The sequence below is a fragment of the Heptranchias perlo genome, chromosome X (genome assembly GCF_035084215.1).
Source record: "Heptranchias perlo isolate sHepPer1 chromosome X, sHepPer1.hap1, whole genome shotgun sequence".
Classification (NCBI taxonomy): Eukaryota; Metazoa; Chordata; class Chondrichthyes; order Hexanchiformes; family Hexanchidae; genus Heptranchias; species Heptranchias perlo.
This window is the reverse complement of record NC_090370.1, coordinates 12,248,913-12,270,672: the sequence shown is the minus strand read 5'-3', so window position 1 is coordinate 12,270,672 and position 21,760 is coordinate 12,248,913. Positions and strand designations below refer to the sequence as shown.

Below are 21,760 nucleotides of genomic sequence, written 5' to 3'. Positions count from 1 at the left end.
GCCTTCAGCTGCCTAGGCCCTAAGCTCTGGAATTCCCGCCCTAAACCTCTCCGCCTCTCTCCTCCTTTAAGATGCTCCCTTAAAACCTACCTCTTTGACCAAGCTTTTGATCACCTGTCCTAATATCTCCTTATGTGGCTTGGTATCAAATTTTGTTTGATAATCACTCCTGTGAAGTGCCTTGGGACGTTTTACTACATTAAAGGCTCAAACTGTTGTTGTTGTTAGCACTAATGAGATTATCAGATTAAATATGTGTCTTTATTTATTGGGCTTTCAGTTTCATCGATTCTGAGCTCTAGAATTCTTCTGTTAGTATTGGATGTTGAGAACAAGAGAGAGAGCGAATGACTTTCCTATCTCCTGCAGATCTTACAGGACACAGAGACTGCACTCACGTTTTAAGTGCCCATATTTGGCCTCGCCAGGATAATGACCTTTGCTCCTTGTGCATCATTTTCCACTCCAATCACCTTAGTGATCATCTGCATCCTAGTTCCCACAGTAGCCATTGCACCATAGCTGGGTTGTCAATCTCAAGGAAATGTTAGGAGTGCGATTTATGATCATCACGCACGAGTCAGACAGACGGTGAAATTGAAATTTAAGAGATATATGCATCAAAATAAGTCTTGTTTTGAAACCAATCTGAGTGAGACTTGACAAGCCCATCAAATTAACCAACAGACCCCATATAACAGTGGTTTGCCACCCACTTCCTGCTACTGGCCAAAATATGTGCTTCAACTCCCGCCAGGCAAGCATTCTGCTATCAATTACAGACCAGTTCAAAATAAATGGGGGAAAAAAAGGAATTCAAGAGAACAAACTGTGTCACTGAAATTTTCTTGAAGGTGGATGTTTTTGGAGGAAAGTATTGAGAGTCTTATTCCTAAGTCTTATTATACGAGTCTGTTGAGAACTAATAGATTTATGATCCCTGCAGGGTTGGTTTGCTGGGCGGAACTTGGCCATTTCACAAGTCACAACTAAATATCTGCTCTGGGTCGATGATGACTTCATTTTTACTGCAAACACCAAGGTTGAAAAACTGGTGGACGTTTTAGAGAAAACAACACTGGATTTGGTAAGATGGCTGCACTGCTAACGGTGCTGAATTGAAAAAAGCTGAAGTTCAATGTTCAATGTTTTCATTTATAGTAAAATAACTTTGTATGGCATCATTCAACTCTATACTACTACCACATGCTAAACTGCTGCATTAGAAACAGTCACATACCCACATGGTGAAGTCCCAAGCTTGGTCTTGTCATCCTTTGGCAGTCACTGGGTGGATATGAGCTACTTCCCCATATTGAGGGTACAGAAGTTGATGGACGTGTCATCCTGAGCTGCTGCCGTCCTCCACCTAGTGGTCACGTCAAGAGAGGCGCCCACAAAGGCCAGAGACCAGGACACCCGCCAATCTGTCAGCCAGGGAATGATACGTGGCATGTCAGAGTCGAAACAAGAAAGGAAGAAAAGAGCTAAATAAAATAAATTATTTAAATTTGGGAAAAAATAGCTTCACTTGATCGGCTGAAGTAACTTTACGAATATTTGAACAAAGAGTTTAACCTGGTGATCACTATTAACAAGCTGAGGTCTAGAGTTTGCATTTGCTGCAGTGATGCAGTTATGAAATGGTGAAGTGCAGCTCTGGATGGCCAAGGGGATGACCAATGACCAACCAATACGTTGTGTTGCAGGGCAGTATGGTGTGGGTTTGCATCTTTGATTCTCTATACAGCAGGGTCGGCTGGATGGGAGACATCAAGAGGTACCTAGGTACAACCGCAAGGCGAGGGAGGGATACCTTGGCCAAAGACTTCCTAGTGGACCTCTTGCAACTGGTGTAGAGCAGTGGGTACATCATCTATCCAGCTTCTTGGCTGTGCATGACATAGGGGACCTAAAAGCGTGAGTGGAAAAGAGAAACTGAAACAGTTTTGCCTGGAAATTGGAACAATTGAGGTTACCTCAGGAGCCATTGTTTGAGAGGATTCTTGAAGATAGGGTTTCACCAAGAAGCCTTTTTTTTTGCCGTACTTTTTTTTTGGCTTCTTCCGAAGGCATAAGTTTTCAAACTGGGGTCATAGGACCCTAGGGGTTTGTGAGCTGATCACAGGGTCCCTGAGTCATCAGATTTCGGATTTTTTTTTTCTCTCTGTATTTGCTAAACTTCTTATCATCTTATTTCTCTTGCTTTCCATTCGATAGCTGATACAGGCTTTCAGAAGTTAGGACAGGAGCCTCTGGGAGTGTGTAAGTATTTGCAGGAAGTGCCCATGAGGAGAAGTTTGGAAACTATCGGGCCACAGTTAGGTGGTAGTTACTGGCGATCTCCAGTTCCTTGCCCGTGTGCAAGACTTCACAATGGGTTTCAGCAAGTTATTTCACCGTGGTGGGGGCGCGAGGAGGGCGGGGGGGCGGTGGGATGCTCAAACCTGCCCTCACTTGGCATCCGCACACACTCACTTCTCAGCAGGAGTCAGTGGATCGATGAGGATTGTAAATATTTTTGCCCTCCTTTTAGCCTGGCACCACTAAGGCCTACCATAGTGCCCATACCACTGCCCCAGCAGAGGGCATCTGGACCTTCTTAATCTGCATGGCTTAGTACCACACAGGGCAGCACACGTACTCATTGAGCCATCAGGGCAAACTCTCAGGTTATAGCTACCTATTGTTATATTTAGTGGAGTGGGTGCAATCATCCAGTGACTGGGGTAAAATACCAATTAGACAGGATGGGAAGGATCAATCAATGGAATAGAATAACGGTTTGTGTGGTACTGCTTTGATCTGCCATCAACAGTCATTTTACATTTAATACTATATCATTAAAGCTTGCTCGGATCCCACGTATTAGAATATCATCACCTCACCTACCTTTTCTCCTTGAACCCAGTATTGGAGTCCTAAAGCGAACATACATGCCATCCATCTGCTTTTTACACAGTGCTCCAGACCTAGTGTCTGCTTGCTCACATTCTCATACTTCCTATGTTCCTTGGATCGCCGTGGCCCAGTTTTAACGTGTATGAGTGATCACATCACATGGTCGGTCCCCGCACTTGACAGGGACAGTTTGAAGTCACGGCCTAAGCTTTCTGAACCATTTCTAAGCTTCGGGCTGCAAATAAACGACTTCCTGTCTGCTGAATACTAAAGGATAAATTCAACGACCTCGTGCTCCCAGTGGGGAGATACAATCGAAGGGCGCATCGATCGGTGGTAGGACTACAGCACTAGGATGATTTTCCAACCTGCAGTTCTTTTGAATGTGACTCCCATCTAGAAGCACAGGATCGCTGGATTTACCCTTAATTATCTCTGAAGAAAACCAATTTCCCATCTATTTCTCTCCAGATGTTTAACACATCTGCTGTGGTCCTCAGAGGTTCACTTCTCCAACGCCTTCCTCTCTCTATCCCTATGACTCCCTCTGACCCTCCCCAGCAAGTCTCCATTGCATTGCCCTATAAAATGTCTCCCATCAGTAAGGCCCTCCCTGTCCACGACTGGCTCACCGATAATGAATCCTTCCCTCCAATTCAAGTCACCCTGCCAGGCTACATTTTCCACCATGTCCCCCACCTAAACTGTCACAGGTGCAGTGTGGCACTCATCTAGGTCTCATCTTCTTCTGTCCCCGTACTCATGCACATCTGAACACCTCACTTTTTACCATCCTTCTCACCTTCAAAATCCTTACCTCCTTCCCAAAGCCTTTCCACCATCTACAAGGCACAAGTCAGGAGTGTGATGGAATACTCTCCACTTGCCTGGATGAGTGCAGCTCCAACAACACTCAAGAAGCTCGACACCATCCAGGACAAAGCAGCCCGCTTGATTGTCACCCCATCCACCACCCTAAACATTCACTCCCTTCACCACCGGCGCACCGTGGCTGCAGTGTGTACCATCCACAGGATGCACTGCAGCAACTTGCCAAGGCTTCTTCGACAGCACCTCCCAAACCCGCGACCTCTACCACCTAGAAGGACAAGGATAGCAGGCACATGGGGACAACACCACCTGCACGTTCCCCTCCAAATCACACACCATCCCGACTTGGAAATATATCGCCGTTCCTTCATCGTCGCTGGGTCAAAATCCTGGAACTCCCTTCCTAACAGCACTGTGGGAGAACCTTCACCACACGGACTGCAGCGGTTCAAGAAGGCGGCTCACCACCACCTTCTCAAGGGCAATTAGGGATGGGCAATAAATGCCGGCCTTGCCAGCGACGCCCACATCCCATGAACGAATAAAAAAAAAATCTTCACTTCTGTCCTCACTCAATCTTTGCTCCACATGACTTCTTATCCATGGCACTTCAATCCGTCTCTGAATTCACGCGATCACATCTCTTCCAATTTCTCTGTCCTCCTTACTTCCCCAACCTCACCCTCCATATAAACGGCCATACTCAGATACACAGCCACCTCTCATACTCACTATCAAACAAGACTGTACTAACTTGAAGGTCTCATTCACCAACAAGGCCATTTCTGAACACATCCTCACCCATTACATCTTACACATAGAATGATATAGAAATTACAACCCGGAAACAAGCCATTCGGCCTAACCAGTCCGTGTTGGTGTGTATCCTCCACATGAGCAATATCCTAATCCCATGTGCCCACCCTGTTCTCATATCCCTTTATTCCCCTTTCCTTCAACCACCTCTCTACCTTATTCTTAAATATTGACATGGTCTCTACTTCAATCACTAACTCAGATAATACATTCCACAGCCTCACAGCCCTCTGTGTGAACAAGTTTCTCCTGCTCTCTGTCCTAAGTCTCTTACATTTAATCTTATATCTGTGTCCCCTCATTCTGGACCCTCAACCACTGGAAACAGTCTGTTTCTATCCACTCTATCCCATTGCTTCATAATTTTAAGCACCTTTATCAAATCACCCTGTAATCTCTTCTGTTCTAATGAAGACACCCCCAATTTCTCAAGTCTTTTTTCATATCTGTATTTCCTCATACCCGACAGCATCCCAGTGAATCTGTGCTGTACCCTCTCTCATGTCGCAACATCCTTCCTATAGCATGGAACCCAAAACTGCACACAGTGCTCCAACTGTGGTCTTACTAAGGTTTTATATAGATTCACCATTACAGCTTGACTTTTATATTCTATACCTCCTGCCATAAAGCCCGTTATTCCATTCATTACTTTTTCTGACCTTCTCCACTTGAGGTGTTGCTTTTAAAGTCTTGTGAACCTGAACCCCAAATCTCTCTGCTCTTCCACATCACTCAGCTTTCCCCCATTCAATGTATAAATCTTATTTTTATTTAACAAAATGCACCTCACATTTACTGACGTTGATTTCCATCCACCACTTTTTTGCCCATTCCACCATCTTATCGATATCCCCTTTGCCGCTTCCTTTTGTTTTCAGAATTATTTACTATGCCTCCTATTTGAGTATTGTCTGTATATTTGAATACCACTCCCTCTAGCCCTGTATCTAAATCATTGATGTGAACAGAAGCACTCCCAGAACAGAACCCTGTGGGACACTGCAATCCATGTCCAACCACTCTGAGAAACTGCCCTTAACTCCTACCCTCTGTTTCCTCCCTTCCAACCAGTTTTTAATACAATTTGCTACCCTCCCCCAAATTCCATACCTCTTGATCTTCCCCAATAGACTCCTATGTGGTACCTTGTCAAAAGCTTTCTGACAGTCCATGTACACCACATCCACTGCATTTCTCCCATCAACCAAATCAACCCAATCTGTCACCTCCTCAAAGAATCTATCAGGTTTGTCAAGCACAATGTTCCTTTCAGAAATCCATGTTGGCTGCTTCTATTTATTTTCTCTAGATCCAGGTATTTAGTGGTTTAATCTTTAATTAAAGATTCTGAACTTTTCCCTACCACAGACATTAAACTAACCCATCTGTAATTACCTGGGTTAGCTCTGTCTCCCTTTCTGAAGATGGATATTACATTGACCATTCTCCACTCCTCCAGCACATGTCCACTCTCAATAGAACCCTGATATATGATTTCTGGGGCCTCCACTATTTCTTCTCCCATTTCCCTCAGGATCTTTGGATGTATCCCATCAGGTCCCATCACTTTGTCCTCTTTTAGTTTAACTAACTTCTCAAATACTTTCCTTTTATTATAATATCTCATTTTCACCCAATTCATGTTTTGCCTCCTCCCAATGTCCTTCTCTTTTGTAAACACTGAAGTGAAGGACTTGTTAAGTATCCCTGCCAATGTCCACTTATCCTCATAAAACTCACTATCCCCTCCCCTCAGGAATCCCACCTCACATTCATCAAGTCTCATTTTACTGATATATTTGTCGAATACTTCACTGTTTTAATATTTTTGAGATTCTCTCCTTGTTTTCCTTTTCCTTTTCTTAACCTCATTATTTTCTCTCATTCTCCTATTTTTATCATGCCTATTGGCCCCATGTGCCGTCTTCTTCAATTTCAGTTAGTTTCTAATTCCTCTTATTTCTCCATGGCATTCTCAAACATGATATAGTTACCTTTTTAATGATATGTATTTATTCTGCACCGTTACAATCTCCTTTTTAAATACCCCAATGTTGATCTACAGTCCTGTGCCAATTTCTCTTTCCACCTCAGTCAGCTCACTCCTCATCTTTCTAAAATCTGTCATATTCCAATCTGGTGCCCTTGTTTTTGTACGAACTTTTCCCTTTCTGTTTGGACCTTAAACCTGATCGTATAATGGTCAATATTCCCGAGGTTCTCACTCACATTTAACTCATCTACCTGATCTATTTCATGACTCATAACTAGATCTAGCACCGCCTCTCCCCTTGTAGTGTATGAACAAACTGCTCAAGGAAGAATTCCTTCACACATTGCAGGAATTCCATTCCCTTTTTTCCCTGTTTATTCCCTCCCTGTCCCAATCAATGAGGAGGGTAATTAAAATCTTCGAGATCAATAATTTTGTTATTCCTACTCGTCGCCCTGATCTGTACAGATTTCCCTCCCACAGTTAGGGGTCTGTAGTACACCCCACTAATGGAACAATCCCGTTCTTATCTTTGATCTCTAACCATACTGATTCTGAACCCCTTTGTGTACATCAGTCCTCTCTACAGCAGGTATTCCCTCCTCCTCCTCCTTTCTATCTATTCTGTCCCTCCTTAAAAAATATTACAACCCGATACGTTTATTTTCCACTCCTGTCCAGTTCGCACCAAGTTCCTGTTAGTGCTGTTAAATCTGTATCTTCCTGTGAGATAATTGCTTCTAATTCCCTCAGTTTATTTCCCACACTGAGCATTGCAATACATGCACTATTTTTTGTTCATATTTAACACTACTCCTTTTCCCTTGATTTTTAGTCCAAGCTAACACCTCGTTCCTTTATCTCAGTCTTTTTCCTGCTTATAACTGGTTGATTTGATTTTCCTCCTTTATTCCTTCTGCATGTCGTCCATTCTCCTAAAATTCTTATTTGTATATTTACCTCTTCTATTTCTACCTTCCCTACCCTCTGATGGCTTTTATTTTCCCTGCCCCCCTTCCTTCCTAGTTTAAATGACTCTTCACTTTCCACTTTATCCATTTTGCCAGTTCCTTAATTCCCTTCCTGTTCAGTTGTAGCCCATCCATGCAGAATAGCTTATGTCTTCCCCAGAACTGGTGCCAAATCCCCACAAAACAGACACCACTCCTTTTAGCTATGCATTGAGCTTCCTAATTTTTCTATCCTTCCCACACGTGGCTGGGGGAGTAATGCAGGGAATTACCTACCTGAAGTCCTACTCGTAAATATGCTTCCTAATCTCCTTTTGCAGGATTTCAGGCTTTTCCTTTCCTGTAATGTTGCCGTCCACATGGATTATGATGACTGGCTACTCTCCCTCCCTTCCAGAATCTTTTCCAGTCTTTCTGAAATAACCCTTACCCTGGCACCTGGGAGGCACAAATGCATCTGGGGCTCTCAGTGTGGACTGCAAAACATAGTGTCTCCCTAACTATTGAGTCCCCTATTACCAGTGCGTTCCTAACTGAATTTGTAATCTCCCATCCCCTCGAGCCATCTCATGTTTTTTGCTGCCATTGTAATTAACATGCCCCTGCTTTAGGGTGGAACGCCTCGATTTTAATATTCTCATCCTTGTGTTCAAATCCCTCCATGCCCTCGCCCCTCCCTTTCTCTGTAACCTCCTCCAGCCTTACAACCCTCCAAGATCTCTGAGCTCCTCCAATTCTGACCTCTTGCGCATCCCCGATTTTAATCGTCCCACCATTGGCGGCCGTGCCTTCAGCTGCCTAAGCCCTAAGTTCTGGAATTCCCTCCCTAAACCTCTCTACCTCTCTCTCCTCCTTTAAGACGCTCCTTAAAACCTACCTCTTTGACCAAGCTTTTGGTCACCTGTCCTAATATCTCCTTATGTGGTCCGATGTCAAATTTTGTTTGAGAATGCTCCTGTGAAGCGCCTTGGGACGTTTTACTACGTTAAAGGCGCTATATAAATGCAAGTTATAACTAGGGCTGTAGTTTGATGAGATGGGGAGGTCAATGGTGGACTTTTTTTTGGAGGAGGTGATGATGCTGGTTTTGAAAGGGGTAGGTCCATGCCAGAGGAGAGGCTGACAACGTAGCATGGCACCAAGGAGCAGAAGTTGGATAGTCAGGGGCTAACTTGGAAAGCGCTTGAGAGAGAGAGAGCAGGTGGTAGGCCTTATGACGGAGTTGAGTTTGATGAGGGCTTCACAGTAGATGGTGAGAAACTGCAGATTTGAAGGGGTGTCAATGTCAGTGCAGGTGATAGGCAATAGGAGAAGATGTTAGCGTGAGAACTAGGGGTCATTTCCTCGAATGATGGAAGGAGGTCGGAACATTTGGAGACCCCCCAATCCAGCTTCTGACTGCCCACAACGCCGAGACCACCGGTAACCTATGACGTCCATGTGTCTGCAGCTATGGCTCCCTGCCCCATTTTGCCCTCCTTAATCTTTGTGCCACTTTTGATGTTGTTGATCTCTCCCCTCTTCTCCACGAATCATCACTCATGGTTCCACTCCATTGCAGTCACTACGTCTCTGTTAAAGGTTTCTCCCCTCCCACGCTCTCATGGTCATCTCTAGTATGCTCCAGCGCTCTATCCTCAGTTCCCTTCTACCCATCACATACACGCCACCCCTCGGGAACATTGCCCATAAGCACAGGGTCAGCCAACTTTCTCAGTTGTCCATTGAGGTTGAATCCGTGGCTACACGACATTGAACTGTTTACCACACATCTGGTGCATCACTAAAATCACCTCTGGAACATTACCCACTTACACCCTTACCTCAACCCCAGCGCTGCTGAAACCCTAATCCATTTCTTCATCACCTCGAGAATCGATTTCTCAAATGCTCTTCTTGCCAACCTCCTCCCTTCACAAACTCCAATGAGCCAGGACTTTGTTGCTCAAGTCCTCTCCTGCACCAAGTTGGGTATACCCATCTCCCTCTGTACCAGGCTCCACCGACGCCCAGTGTCCCAGCCAAATTCATTTCAAACCCTTCCACCACTTTGCCCCACCATGTTTGGGAAATGTTCTCCAGTCCTACATCCCAGCCCACTCCCAATTCCTGCTTTTTCCCTGTTCCATAATCAGAGGTCGATGCTTTAGGCATTACGCTCCGTTCCTCTGGAATTCCCTCTAAAACCACTTTGCGTCACTTCATCTCTCCTTGTCTTCCAAAGCATCTTCAAAACTCTTCAACCATGCCCTTGGTCTTCCCTCGAAATTCCTCCTTCCCTTTTCAGTGCCCATCTCTTTGCCCTGTGAAATGCTATGGGACATCCAAGTTGTTGCTGTGTGGGAAATTGTGGTTACAGAGCAACATTCTGCCACCCAGTGGCACTGCCCAAGGGAGGAGGTTGCCCAGTGCGGTGTACCACCCTTAAGCGTTGGCGTGAATGAAAATCCAATTGAAGGACTGTGGTTCCATAATGACGTCGAGATTTAAAGGCACGTTCAGCAATGTTGTGCTCCTGGCTGGGAGCATGGGCCACAGATAGGTTCTTTAGCATTTTAAAGCTAGTTTTGCTCCTTTTAGGTTAGACTCCACGCAGGATGTACAGCATCGATGAATTTACTCTTTATAGTAGAGTTATCATCGTACAATTGAGTTAAATGTAATTGTCCATTATACTAATTAATGTTCGACATACTTGGGCCTAGTCCGTTTAATGGGCCTGGTTTTATTTCACGATCGGCTGGATTTTTAGCCTGCTGCTTTTGTGTCCCGCTGTAGGTTGGAGGGGCAGTGCGAGAAAAAATTGGGTTTGCCACCACTTTCCGTCACCAAATAAGCGTGGAGCAAGGAGGAGAGGAGGGCGACTGCCTGCACACGCGCATGGGCCACTACCACACCCTGCAGGGCTTTCCGAATTGTGTGGTCACTGACGGCGTAGTCAACTTTTTCCTGGCCCGCACGGACAAGGTGCAGCGGGTGGGGTTTGACCCCCGGCTGACAAGGGTAGCACATTTAGGTGAGGGAATGTCGTATTTATAACAGATTAGTACGGGATGGTGTGGAAATATTATCTGTAATCACCAGGCATTGTTCTCTGACTATATATGCGGTACCTTTCATGGAATCCCACACTCACCTGACGAAGGAGGAAGCCTCCGAAAGCTTGTGATTTTCAAATAAAACTGTTGGACTATAACCTGGTGTTGTAAGATTCCTTACATTTGTCCTCCTTTAAGACGCTCCTTAAAACCTACCTCTTTGACCAAGCTTTTGGTCACCTGTCCTAATATCTCCTCATGTGGCTCGGTGTCAAATTTTGTCTGATTTACGCTCCTGTGAAGTGCCTTGGGACGTTTTACTATGTTAAAGGTGCTGTATAAATGCAAGTTGTTGTTGTTTAGATTCAATTTAGACCCTTTCATTGTTCTCTCCTGCCCTTGTCCAGGCACTGACCCTGACTGGGATATAGTTCCAGTAGCTCTGGCTGCCCTCACAGTAGCCACTCTTCCTGTGTAAGCCTAGACATAATCCAGGCTGACACTCCCAGAGCAGTACTGAGGGAGTGCTGCACTGTCGGGGGTGTCGTCTTTCAGATGAGACGTTAAACCAAGGCCCCATCTGCCCTCTCAGGTGGACGTAAAAGATCCCACAACACTATTTGAAGAAGAGCAGGGGAGTTCTCCCTGTTGTACTGGTCAATATTTATCCCTCAACCAACATCACTAAAAAAGAATATCTGCTCATTTATTTTGCTACCGAATGTGGGAGCTTGCTGTGCGCAAATTGGCTGCCACATTTCCCTCATTACTACGTTACACTTCAAAAGTACTTCATTGGTTGTAAAGCGCTTTGGGACGTCCTGAGGTCGTGAAAGGCGCTATATAAATGCAAGTCTTTCTTTCTTTAGACAGTGAGTGTCAAAAGACTATTTTACCATGGGGCCAATTGCAGCTGAGGCCAATCCATCCCTCCTGTGGCATTCACATACATACACCTTCCAGCAGGGGTCACTCAATAACGATCTGGAGCAGGGACCATGGCCGGTTTATCCCCCTCCCTAGCCCTGAGGCACTGAGGCCGACTTTAAAGGGAGAGCATCACCCTCAACATTTTTTAAAGAGACCTTTTCAAAAAGAATCAAAGCATTAAAAAATGACTGATCTAGTCAGAAACTAAAAAAGGGTTTTCCAACTTGATTTTAACTGCTGCACACACAAAATGAATACATTGGCTCCCAGTCCAGCAATGCCTCAATTTTAAAATTCTCATCCTCATGTTCAAATCCCTCCATGGCCTCGCCCCTCCCTATCTCTGTAACCTCCTCCAGCCCTACAATCCTCCGAGATCTCTGCACTCCTCCAATTCTGGCCTCTTGCGCATCCCCGATTTTCATCGCTCCACCATTGGTGGCCGTGCCTTCAGCTGCCTGGACCCTAAGCTCTGGAATTACCTCCCTAAACCTCTCCGCCTTTCTACCTCTCTCTCCTCCTTTAAGATGCTCCTTAAAACCTACCTCTTTGACCAAGCTTTTGGTCACCTGTCCTAACATCTCCTTATGTGGCTCAGTGTGAAATTTTGTTTGATAATCGCTCCTGTGAAGCACCTTGGGATTTTTTACGATGTTAAAGGCGCTATATAAATGCAAGTTGTTGTTGTTGTTGAATCTGTCAAACGACATGTAGGACATTCCTCGTAGAGTTGGCGTGTTGATCCATGGTCATTCTTTGGCCAAAACAGTTGAGGGAATTGATGCTGCCTGGAGACTATCAAATATGGTGACCTTGATCTTTTCCAGTGTTCCAATATTATGTGCTGGCGCTCTGCTCTTGCTATCAATGCTGCGCTCTGGATCGGGCTAACAGCTGTATCTTGTGCTTCCTTTTGGCAGAGTTTTTCATCGATGGACTTGGCATTCTCCATGTTGGGTCCTGTGATGATGTCACTGTGGACCATGCCACCAAAATCAAACTGCCCTGGAGCAAGGTGGATGAAAACGAGAAAGCCTACAAAGAATTCCGGTACCCCAAGTCATCTGAGGCAAATATCCAGCTGAAACATGGGCTTTTTTACTTGAAAAACAGGTTTCAGTGCATGACAAAGAACTAAGGGACATCGAGTTATACTGAGTCTACAGCAAAGAAACAGGCCATTCAGCCCAACTGGTCTATGCTGGTGTTTATGCTCCACATGAGCCTCCTCCCTCCCTACTTCATCTCACCCTATCAGCATATCCTTCTATTCCTTTCTCCCTCATGTGTTTATCTAGATTCCCCTTAAATGCATCTATGCTATTCGCCTCAACTACTCCTTGTGGAGCGAGTTCCACATTCTAACCGCACTCTGGGTGAAGAAGTTTCTCCTGAATTCCCTATTGGATTTATTAGTGACTATTTCATATTCATGAACTCTAGTTTTGGACTCCCCCACAAGTGGAAACATTTTCTCTACGTCTACCCTATCAAACCCTTTCATTATCTTAAAGACCTCTATCAGGTCACCCCTCAGTCTTTGCTTTTCGAGAGAAAAGAGCCCCAGCCTGTTCAGCCTTTCCTGATAGGTAAAACCTCTCAATTCTAGTATCATCCTTGTGAATCTTTTTTGCACCTTCTCCAATGCCTTTTTATAATATGGAGACCAGAACTGTGCACAGCACTCCAAATGTGGTCCAAACAAGGTTTTATACAAGTTTAACATAACTTCTCTGCTTTTCAATTCTATCCCTCTAGAAATGAACACCAGTGCTTGGTTTGCCTTTTTTATGGCCTTATTAACCTGCGTCTCTACTTTTAGTGATTTGTGTATCTGTACCCCCAGATCCCTCTGCTCCTCTACCCCATTTAGACTCTTATTATCCAAGGAGTATGTGGCCTCCTTATTCTTCCTACCAAAATGCACCACCTCACACTTATCTATATTGAAAGTAATTTGCCAATTACATGCCCATTCTGCAAATTTATTAATGTCTTCTTGTATTTTAACACATTCTTCCTTTGTATTAACTGCGCCTCCCAATTTGATGTCATCTGCAAATTTTGAAATTGTACTTCTGATTCCCGAGTCCAAATCGTTAATGTAAATTGTGAACAACAGTGGTCCCAGCACCGATCCTTGTGGAACTCCTTTTGCCAGTCTGAGTAGCTACCCTTAACCCCTACTCTCTGTTATCTGTTTTGTAGCCAGTTTGCTATCCATTCTGCTACCTGTCCCCTGTCTCCACATGCTCTGACCTTAGTCATGAGTCTACAATGTGGTACCTTATCGAAGGCCTTTTGAAAATCCAAATATATTACATCTACTACATTACCCTTGTCTACTCTTTCTGTTACTTCTTCAAAGAATTCAGTAAGGTTGGTCATGCATGACTTTCCTCTTTGACTATTCTTTATTATATTTTTGTTTTCTAGATTTTTTTCCATTACATCTTTGAGTAAAGATTCCATTATCCTTCCTACCACCCATGTTAAGACTGAAACAGGACTGGACTGAAAAGATAATCTTTAATGTTGTGCCAAATGTTGAGAGAGCTGAGAACTCCTCAAGAGTTGAACAAAATTCTCCAATGTGTAGGATTAGGGCCTGAGTTTTACATAACAGCATGGACTGCTATTTATACAGTCACCTGATGGAGAGATCTCAGATTAGCTGGGAATTTACAATGTAAAACGATCTTTACCCATATAGGCTGCTAAAAATGGGATTCCAGAGATGGGCAACCGAGAATTCTCTTTTTAGATGGCTGAATTCTAAAAATAGCCTCATTCCAAGTACATTTCAGGGTTAGAGGTGACCGGGAATGTCGTGCCTGCCCCTGGGAAGCAGTAATAATCTAACACGTGAATTGCTTTGTTACCTCAACCCAGACTCTCCCTATCCCAGATTCAGCTGCAATAAAAGCTGAAAGAACATTTGCACAAGAGTCCTTGTCTTGCTGGTTAAAATTTAACCACTATCAACCATAATAATCTTGATTGCGTTCCTGATGATACGACTACAGTTGATTGATAATCAACAGTAACATTCGACACTGTTCAATGTGTAGCTGATTTATGCCGGTTGTTACTGTTATCAAGGCTCCAGCAATCAGATAATAAGCGTAGTAGACACTGAGCAGAATCAAGCCACTCCCTCCCTCGGAATAACCCGGCCCAAAGCTGTACTTTTTCTTGCAGTGTATTTTTAAGACATGACCTCTTTCAAAGTTTAAACCCTTTTGAAACAGAAACATGTTGGGCAAAATAGTTGAGGCAGCTGCATGACTCAACAGAGGAGCACGCTGGCCAGATTGAATTAGAAGAGTATTTTGTGTCCCTCTTTGTGAGGTTTCCTGGCAGAACCAGTCCAGAACAGGCCTTCGGAAAAAAGCAAATCATTGTCAGAGCTGCGTACTATGCCCCTTGCTGGTGGAATTGCAGCCTGAAAAGTCTTTCAGTTCATCAAGGTTGAACTAAGGACTGACTGATGAGGTACAACCCTTGAATTAGGGGACATAGTCTCAGGATAAGGGGTCGGCCATTTAGGACTGAGATGAGGAGGAATATTTGGAATTCTCTACCCCAGAGAGCTGTGGATGATCAGTCATTGAGTATATTCAAGGCTGAGATCGATAGATTTTTGGACTCTAGGGGAATCAAGGGATTTGGGGATCGGGCGGGAAAATGGAGTTGAAGGAGAAGATCAGCCACGATCTTATTAAATGGCGGAGCAGGCTCGAGGGGCCGTATGGCCTACTCCTGCTCCTATTTCTTACATTCTTATGTAACTCACATTTTGAAGTTGGAGCACATACCCGCCCTACCTGTTACCCACTCCAAAGGCAGGTCTCCAATCCTCCTGGGTAGGCATGTAATGTACCCAGTTTACCCAAGCTTTTCTTGATATATATTAATGATTGGACTTGGGTGTACAGGGCACAATTTCCAAATTTGCAGATGACACAAAACTTGGAAGTGTAGTGAACAGTGAGGAGGATAGTGATAGACTTCAAGAGGATATAGACAGGCTGGTGGAATGGGCAGACACATAGCTGATGAAATTTAATGCAGAGAAGTGCGAAGTGATACATTTCGGTAGGAAGAACGAGGAGAGGCAATATAAACTAGAGGGCACAATTCTAAAAGGGGTACAGGAACAGAGAGATCTGGGGGTATATTTGCACAAATCACTGAAGGTGGCAGGGCAGGTTGAGAAAGTGGTTAAAAAAAGCATACAGGATCCTGGGCTTTATAAATAGAGGCATATTTATGTACAAAAGCAAGGAAGTTATGATGAACCTTTATAAAACACTGGTTCGGCCACAACTGGAGTATTGTGTCCAGTTCTGGGCACCGCACTTTAGGAAGGATGTAAAGGCCTTAGAGAGGGTGCAGAAAAGATTTACTAGAATGGTTCCAGGGATGAGGGACTTTAGTTATGTGGATAGATTGGAGATGCTGGGGTTGTTCTCCTTGGAACAGAGAAGGTTGAGAGGAGATTTGATAGAGGTATTCAAAATCATGAGGGGACTAAACAGAGTGGGTGGAGAGAAGCTGTTCCCATTGGCAGAAGGGTTGAGAACCAGAGGTCACAGATTTAAGGTGATTGGCAAAAGAACCAAAGGCAACATGAGGAAAAACTTTTTTACACAGCGAGTGGTTATGATCTGGAATGCGCTGCTTGAAAGGGTGGTGGAGGCAGATTCAATTGTGGCTTTCAAAAGGGAACTGGATAAATACTTGAAGGGAAAAAATTTGCAGGGCTGTGGGGAAAGGGCGGGGGAGTGGGACTCGCTGGATTGCTCTTGCAGAGAGCTGGCACGGGCTCGACAGGCCGAATGGCCTCCTTCTGTGTTGTAACCACTCTATGATTCTATGATATATTTATGCTATTGATACTCAATTTACTAATGGATTTCATCATCTGTACCCAATATATATCCAGTCGCCTGTCACTTACCCTCAGTTACAGAGGCAGATTGCAGGCTCTCGCTGAACTTGTGACTTTGTTTTGCCGCAAATATTATTTTTTCTTTCACCAGCTGTGCCCAAGTCTGAGTGGGATGTGGACACAGCCTAGTACTGGGAGTAGGGTGGAGGGAGGGAGGTGGTTGCAGGCAGTGGCTGGGACCATTAAGCAACAACAACTTGCATAGTAAAACATAACATAGTAAAACGTCCTAAGGTGTTTCACAGGAGCGATTATCAGACCAAAAATGGACACCGAGCCACATAAGGAGATATTAGGACAGGTGACCAAAAGCTTGGTCAAAGAGGTAGGTTTTAAGGAGCGTCTTAAAGGAGGAGAGAGAGGTAGAGAGGTTTAGGGAGGGAATTCCAGTGCTTAGGGCCTAGGCAGCTGAAGGCACGGCTGCCAATGGTGGAGTGATTAAAATCAGGGATGCACAAGAGGTCAGAATTGGAGGAGCGCAGAGATCTCGAAGGGTTGTAGGGCTTGAGGAGGTTACAGGGATAGGGAGGGGTGAGGGGGGGGATTTGAACACAAGGATTACATTTTCATCTTGTTGGCTTCTAAGTCGCTAATTCAATCTTTCTTGTTTGATTTTACTCTTTCAGGTCTTTTTGTTACTGTAGAGGGGCAGGGAGATGTGCCACTCTGTAAAAATGCTGATGGTTTTGTATTTATTGCTATATGAGTGACCAAAGCTAATCAATTGTCCATTTGAGAGAGACAGATGACCAGGTCACTGCTGTTAAATGTCCCACTCTGATCGGACTTTTCCAAAAGTTCACCTAAAATATCGGCCTCTGATTGACCCACTAGCCGGAAACCTGACTGGCAATTGGCCAAAATACACAATCACTAGGGCGTTGATTGGTCAGTTCCAAGAAAACAAGTAGCAGGTGATTGGCGGATCTGGAAGTGGGTTGGACATGCCTGCTATAGGCCTTGCAGAGTGAAACTGTATGATGTGACAGGCATGGAAGGTGCCTGCCCGGGTTTGGTGGCGCAATGGTTTAGCACATTGCCCTTTCACCCCTGGGACCTGGATCGAAATCCAGACCAAACTGAAGAGATCAAAGTCTCCTCTGTCTGCTGGCTGCAAGGCTCCTATGCGAAATGAGCTCTTGTTTTCATTCATTCATGGGATGTGGGTGTCACTGGCAAGGCCAGCATTTATTGCACATCCCAAATTGCCCTTGAGAAGGTGGTGGTGAGCCGCCTTCTTGAACCGCTGCAGTCCGTGTGGTGAAGATTCTCCCACAGTGCTGTTAGGAAGGGAGTTCCAGGATTTTGACCCAGCGATGATAAGGAACGGTGATATATTTCCAAGTCGGGATGGTGTGTGACTTGGAGGGGAACGTGCAGGTGGTGTTGTTCCCATGTGTCTGCTGCTCTTGTCCTTCTAGGTGGTAGAGGTCGCGGGTTTGGGAGGTGCTGTCGAAGAAGCCTTGGTGAGTTGCTGCAGTGCATCCTGTGGATGGTACACACTGCAGCCACGGTGCACCGGTGGTGAAGGGAGTGAATGTTTAGGGTGGTGGATGGGGTGCCAATCAAGCGGGCTGCTTTGTCCTGGATGGTGTCGAGCTTCTTGAGTGTTGTTGGAGCTGCACTCATCCAGGCAAGTGGAGGGTATTACATCACACTCCGGACTTGTGCCTTGGAGATGGTGGAAAGGCTTTGGGGAGTCAGGAGGTGAGTCACTCGCTGCAGAATATCCAGCCTCTGACCTGCTCTTGTAGCCACAGTATTTATGTGGCTGGTCCAGTTAAGTTTCTGGTCAAGGGTGACCCCCAGGATGTTGATGGTGGGGGATTTGGCAATGGTAATGCCGTTGAATGTCAAGGGGAGGTGGTTGGACTCTCTCTTGTTGGAGATGGTCATTGCCTGGCACTTGTCTGGCGCGAATGTTACTTGCCACTTATCAGCCCAAGCCTGGATGTTGTCCAGGTCTTGCTGCATGCAGGCTCGGACTGCTTCATTGTCTGAGGGGTTGCGAATGGAACTGAACAATGTGCAGTCTTCAACGAACATCCCCATTTCTGACCTTATGATGGAGGGAAGGTCATTGATGAAGCAGCTGAAGATGGTTGGGCCTAGGACACTGCCCTGAGGAACTCCTGCAGCAATGTCCTGGGGCTGAGATGATTGGCCTCCAAAAACCACTACCATCTTCCTTTGTGCTGGGTATGACTCCAGCCATCGGAGATTTTTCCCCCTGATTCCCATTGACTTCAATTTTACGAGGGCTCCTTGGTGCCACACTCGGTCAAATGCTGCCTTGATGTCAAGGGCAGTCACTCCTCACCTCACCTCTGGAATTCAGCTCTTTTGCCCATGTTTGGACCAAGGCTGTAATGAGGTCTGGAGCCGAGTGGTCCTGGCGGAACCCAAACTGAGCATCGGTGAGCAGGTTATTGGTGAGTAAATGCCACTTGATAGCACTGTCGACGACACCTTCCATCACTTTGCTGATGATTGAGAGTAGACTGATGGGGCGGTAATTGGCCGGATTGAATTTGTCCTGCTTTTTGTGGACAGGACATACCTGGGCAATTTTCCACATCGGGTAGATGCCAGTGTTGTAGCTGTACTGGAACAGCTTGGCTAGAGGCGCGGCTAGTTCTGGAGCACAAGTCTTCAGCACTGCAGCCGAGATGTTGTCGGGGCCCATAGCCTTTGCTGTATCCTGTGCACTCAGCCGTTTCTTGATATCACGTGGAGTCATAACCCACGTGTCAGTCATAACCCAATTCCTAATGGCCATGAGCGCAAGGCAGAAAACTGCCCCTAATTTGGCAATCTCATTCAGAAAGGGCACAGAGAAGGCTGGTGCAAGAAATGGAAAATGCACAGTAGGAGGTGCTCTTGTGCCATTGGGGCAAAGTAGAGGGAGTCTTATTGCACAACTGTCTGAGCTACACCTGACCTGGGAGAGCTTGGTGCTAACAGTGGGAAAGTTTTCCATTCCCCAGCACTGACATCCCTGGCCTTGATGAGTATGAAAGCTCATAACCCAAGCACGAGTAACGTTACTTTGCTTCTTTTTAAGGGCTGACATTTTAAAATAAGCGGTTGTAATGACTTTGTTAAGTCGTGAGTACAAGAATTTCATCAAAACACATTCACAAACGCACTAATAATTGTGCACTGGGGAACTTCTACCCCTCACTGTTTTAGTTGATTCAGTGACCTGTCGCTGAACAACCTATACTAAGTTAGGAGGTACAGTAAGCAGCGCAGATGGGAGCAGGGAGTCACAAAGGGACATTGATAGATTAAGTGATTGTGCAAAACTATGGCGGATGGAGTTCATTGTGGGGAAGTGTGAGGCCATCCACTTTGGATCCGAGGAAGATAAATCGGAATATTTTCTAAATGGTGAGAAACTAGGAACTATGGAGGAGGAAAGAGATTTGGGTGTCCATGTACAGAAATCACTAAAACCCAGTGCACAGGTACAACAAGCAGTCATAAAGGCGAATGGAATGTTGGCCTTTATCTCGGGGGCTGCAATACAAAGGGGAGGAAGTTTTGCTCCAGCTGTACGGAGCTCTGGTCAGAGCCCATGTGGAGATACTGCGTTCAGTTCTGGACACCGCACCTCAAGAAGGATATATTGGCCTTGGAGGGGGGGCAGTGCAGATTCACCAGAATGATACCGAGGCTAAAAGAGTTAGATTATGAGGACAGGTTGCATAAACTTGGCTTGAATTCCCTTGAGTTTAGAAGATTGTGGGGTGAACTAATTGAGGTGTTTAAAATGATAAAAGGAGAGATTTGAGAAGAAGGGGGCCTAATCTTAAAATCAGAGCTAGGCCATTCAGGAGCGAAATCAGGGTGCACTTTTTCACCCAAAGGATAGTAGAAATCTGGAAATCTCTCCCCAAAAGGCTGTGGATGCTGGGGGTTAATTGGAGCTTTCAAGACTGAGATCGATAGGTTTTTATTAGGTAAGGGTATCAAGGGATATGGAGCAAAGGCGGGTAAATGGAGTTGAGGTACAGATCAGCCATGATCTCATTGAATAGCAGTACGGCGGAACAGGCTCGAAAGGCTGAATGGCCTACTTCTGTTCTCCAGGCGACAGCTGTGGCTCAGTGGGTAGCACTCTTGCTTCTGAGTCAGAAGTTCATAGGTTCAAGTCCCACTCCAGAGACTAGGCTAACACTCCCATTGCAGTACTGAGGGAGTGCTGCACTGTCAGTGCTGTGAGATATCAAACCCAGATGGTGCCCTGACTACCCTCTCGGGTGGACATAAAAATTGCATGGAACTATTTTTTCAGGGGAGTTCTTCCCTGGTGTCCTGGCCAATATTTATCCCTCAATCAACATCACTAAAACAGATTATCTGCTCATTATCACATTACTGTTTGTGGGATCTTGCTGTGCGCAAATTGGCTGCTGCGCTCCCTACATTACTACAGTGACTACACTTCAGAAAGTACTTCATTGGCTGTAAAGCGCTTTGGGACATCCTGAGGTTGTGAAAGGGGCTATAGATATGGGAGTGCTTTCTTTCTTAGTTCCCATGAACAGTGATTCTAATCATTCCTCTGGAATCTCAAGGTCATTTCAGCCTCTTTAAACATAAGAACGAGGAGATTCCAGGTGGGATTGTTAGTAGACGGGATCCCTTCTTTGTCCAATACTGGAAGTCCAACTCTTTTTACTGGGTAGGGTCGGGGGAGTGGAGTTACCGGTAAGTGCATGTGGAGGTACATAATGGGTGACCATGAACGCCAACCAAGTACTTTGATTCCCCCTGACTTAAATGTCTCTTTTCTGTTCGTTGCCCCTGCTGCGGCCACCGGTTAAAAGAGAGTGGACCCCAGCAGTGCAAGGCCGCTGGCTCACGGTGATTGAGCAAGGTCAAATTCCGTTGTTGCTATGCAGCATTCTGGGAAGTTCACTGGTGTTTTGCATTCCAGGCACTGTTCAGTGAAAAACTGAAAATCAGTGACCCCTTGCAAAAGTGATTTACTTCTGCAACACAACCTGTTCAAACCTGAAACCATTAAAATGTCGTTCATTTCAATTTTTCTCAGAGTTTTCCCACAATTCTTACGTAATCCTCTCCCCAAATTTACAGTGAGTGTTTTATTTTTCCAAGTCAGAGTATTTATAAGCAGTCACATGGAGTCAGACACATCCAGTGTTGAACACACCCAGAAAGAGTCCATGGGGGCCAGTTTTCAACTGACGCCCACTTGCTGCCCAATGTGGGGTGGTAGGACCCTGAAAACTGGGTCGCAGCCTCGCCTGCCCGTCAGTGTTGGCAGTGCGCCCAATGGCGTTTTCAGGCGGGC

At 45.4% G+C, this 21,760-nt stretch overlaps 1 protein-coding gene and 1 long non-coding RNA gene across 4 annotated transcripts in view; one reads left to right on the top strand and one right to left on the bottom strand.

Moving 5' to 3' along the window:
- Positions 1–14,423, top strand: part of LOC137307279 (beta-1,4 N-acetylgalactosaminyltransferase 1-like) — an 85,231-nt gene extending 70,808 nt beyond the window's left edge. For 2 of the 3 annotated variants that reach the window (XM_067976725.1, XM_067976724.1), the window contains 3 exons: positions 947–1,087; positions 10,294–10,531; positions 12,404–14,423. In XM_067976725.1, coding sequence (XP_067832826.1) covers positions 947–1,087; positions 10,294–10,531; positions 12,404–12,621 — 597 coding nt within the window. In that variant the 3' untranslated portion in view covers positions 12,622–14,423. The remainder of the gene's footprint in view (positions 1–946; positions 1,088–10,293; positions 10,532–12,403) is intronic. The other variant, XM_067976726.1, reaches the window with a different exon arrangement.
- LOC137307282 (uncharacterized) overlaps positions 1–21,760 on the bottom strand; it is a 132,248-nt gene that overhangs the window by 71,179 nt on the left and 39,309 nt on the right. Inside the window, exon 2 of the long non-coding RNA XR_010959094.1 lies at positions 1,241–1,427. This is a non-coding gene — a long non-coding RNA (uncharacterized lncRNA). The remainder of the gene's footprint in view (positions 1–1,240; positions 1,428–21,760) is intronic.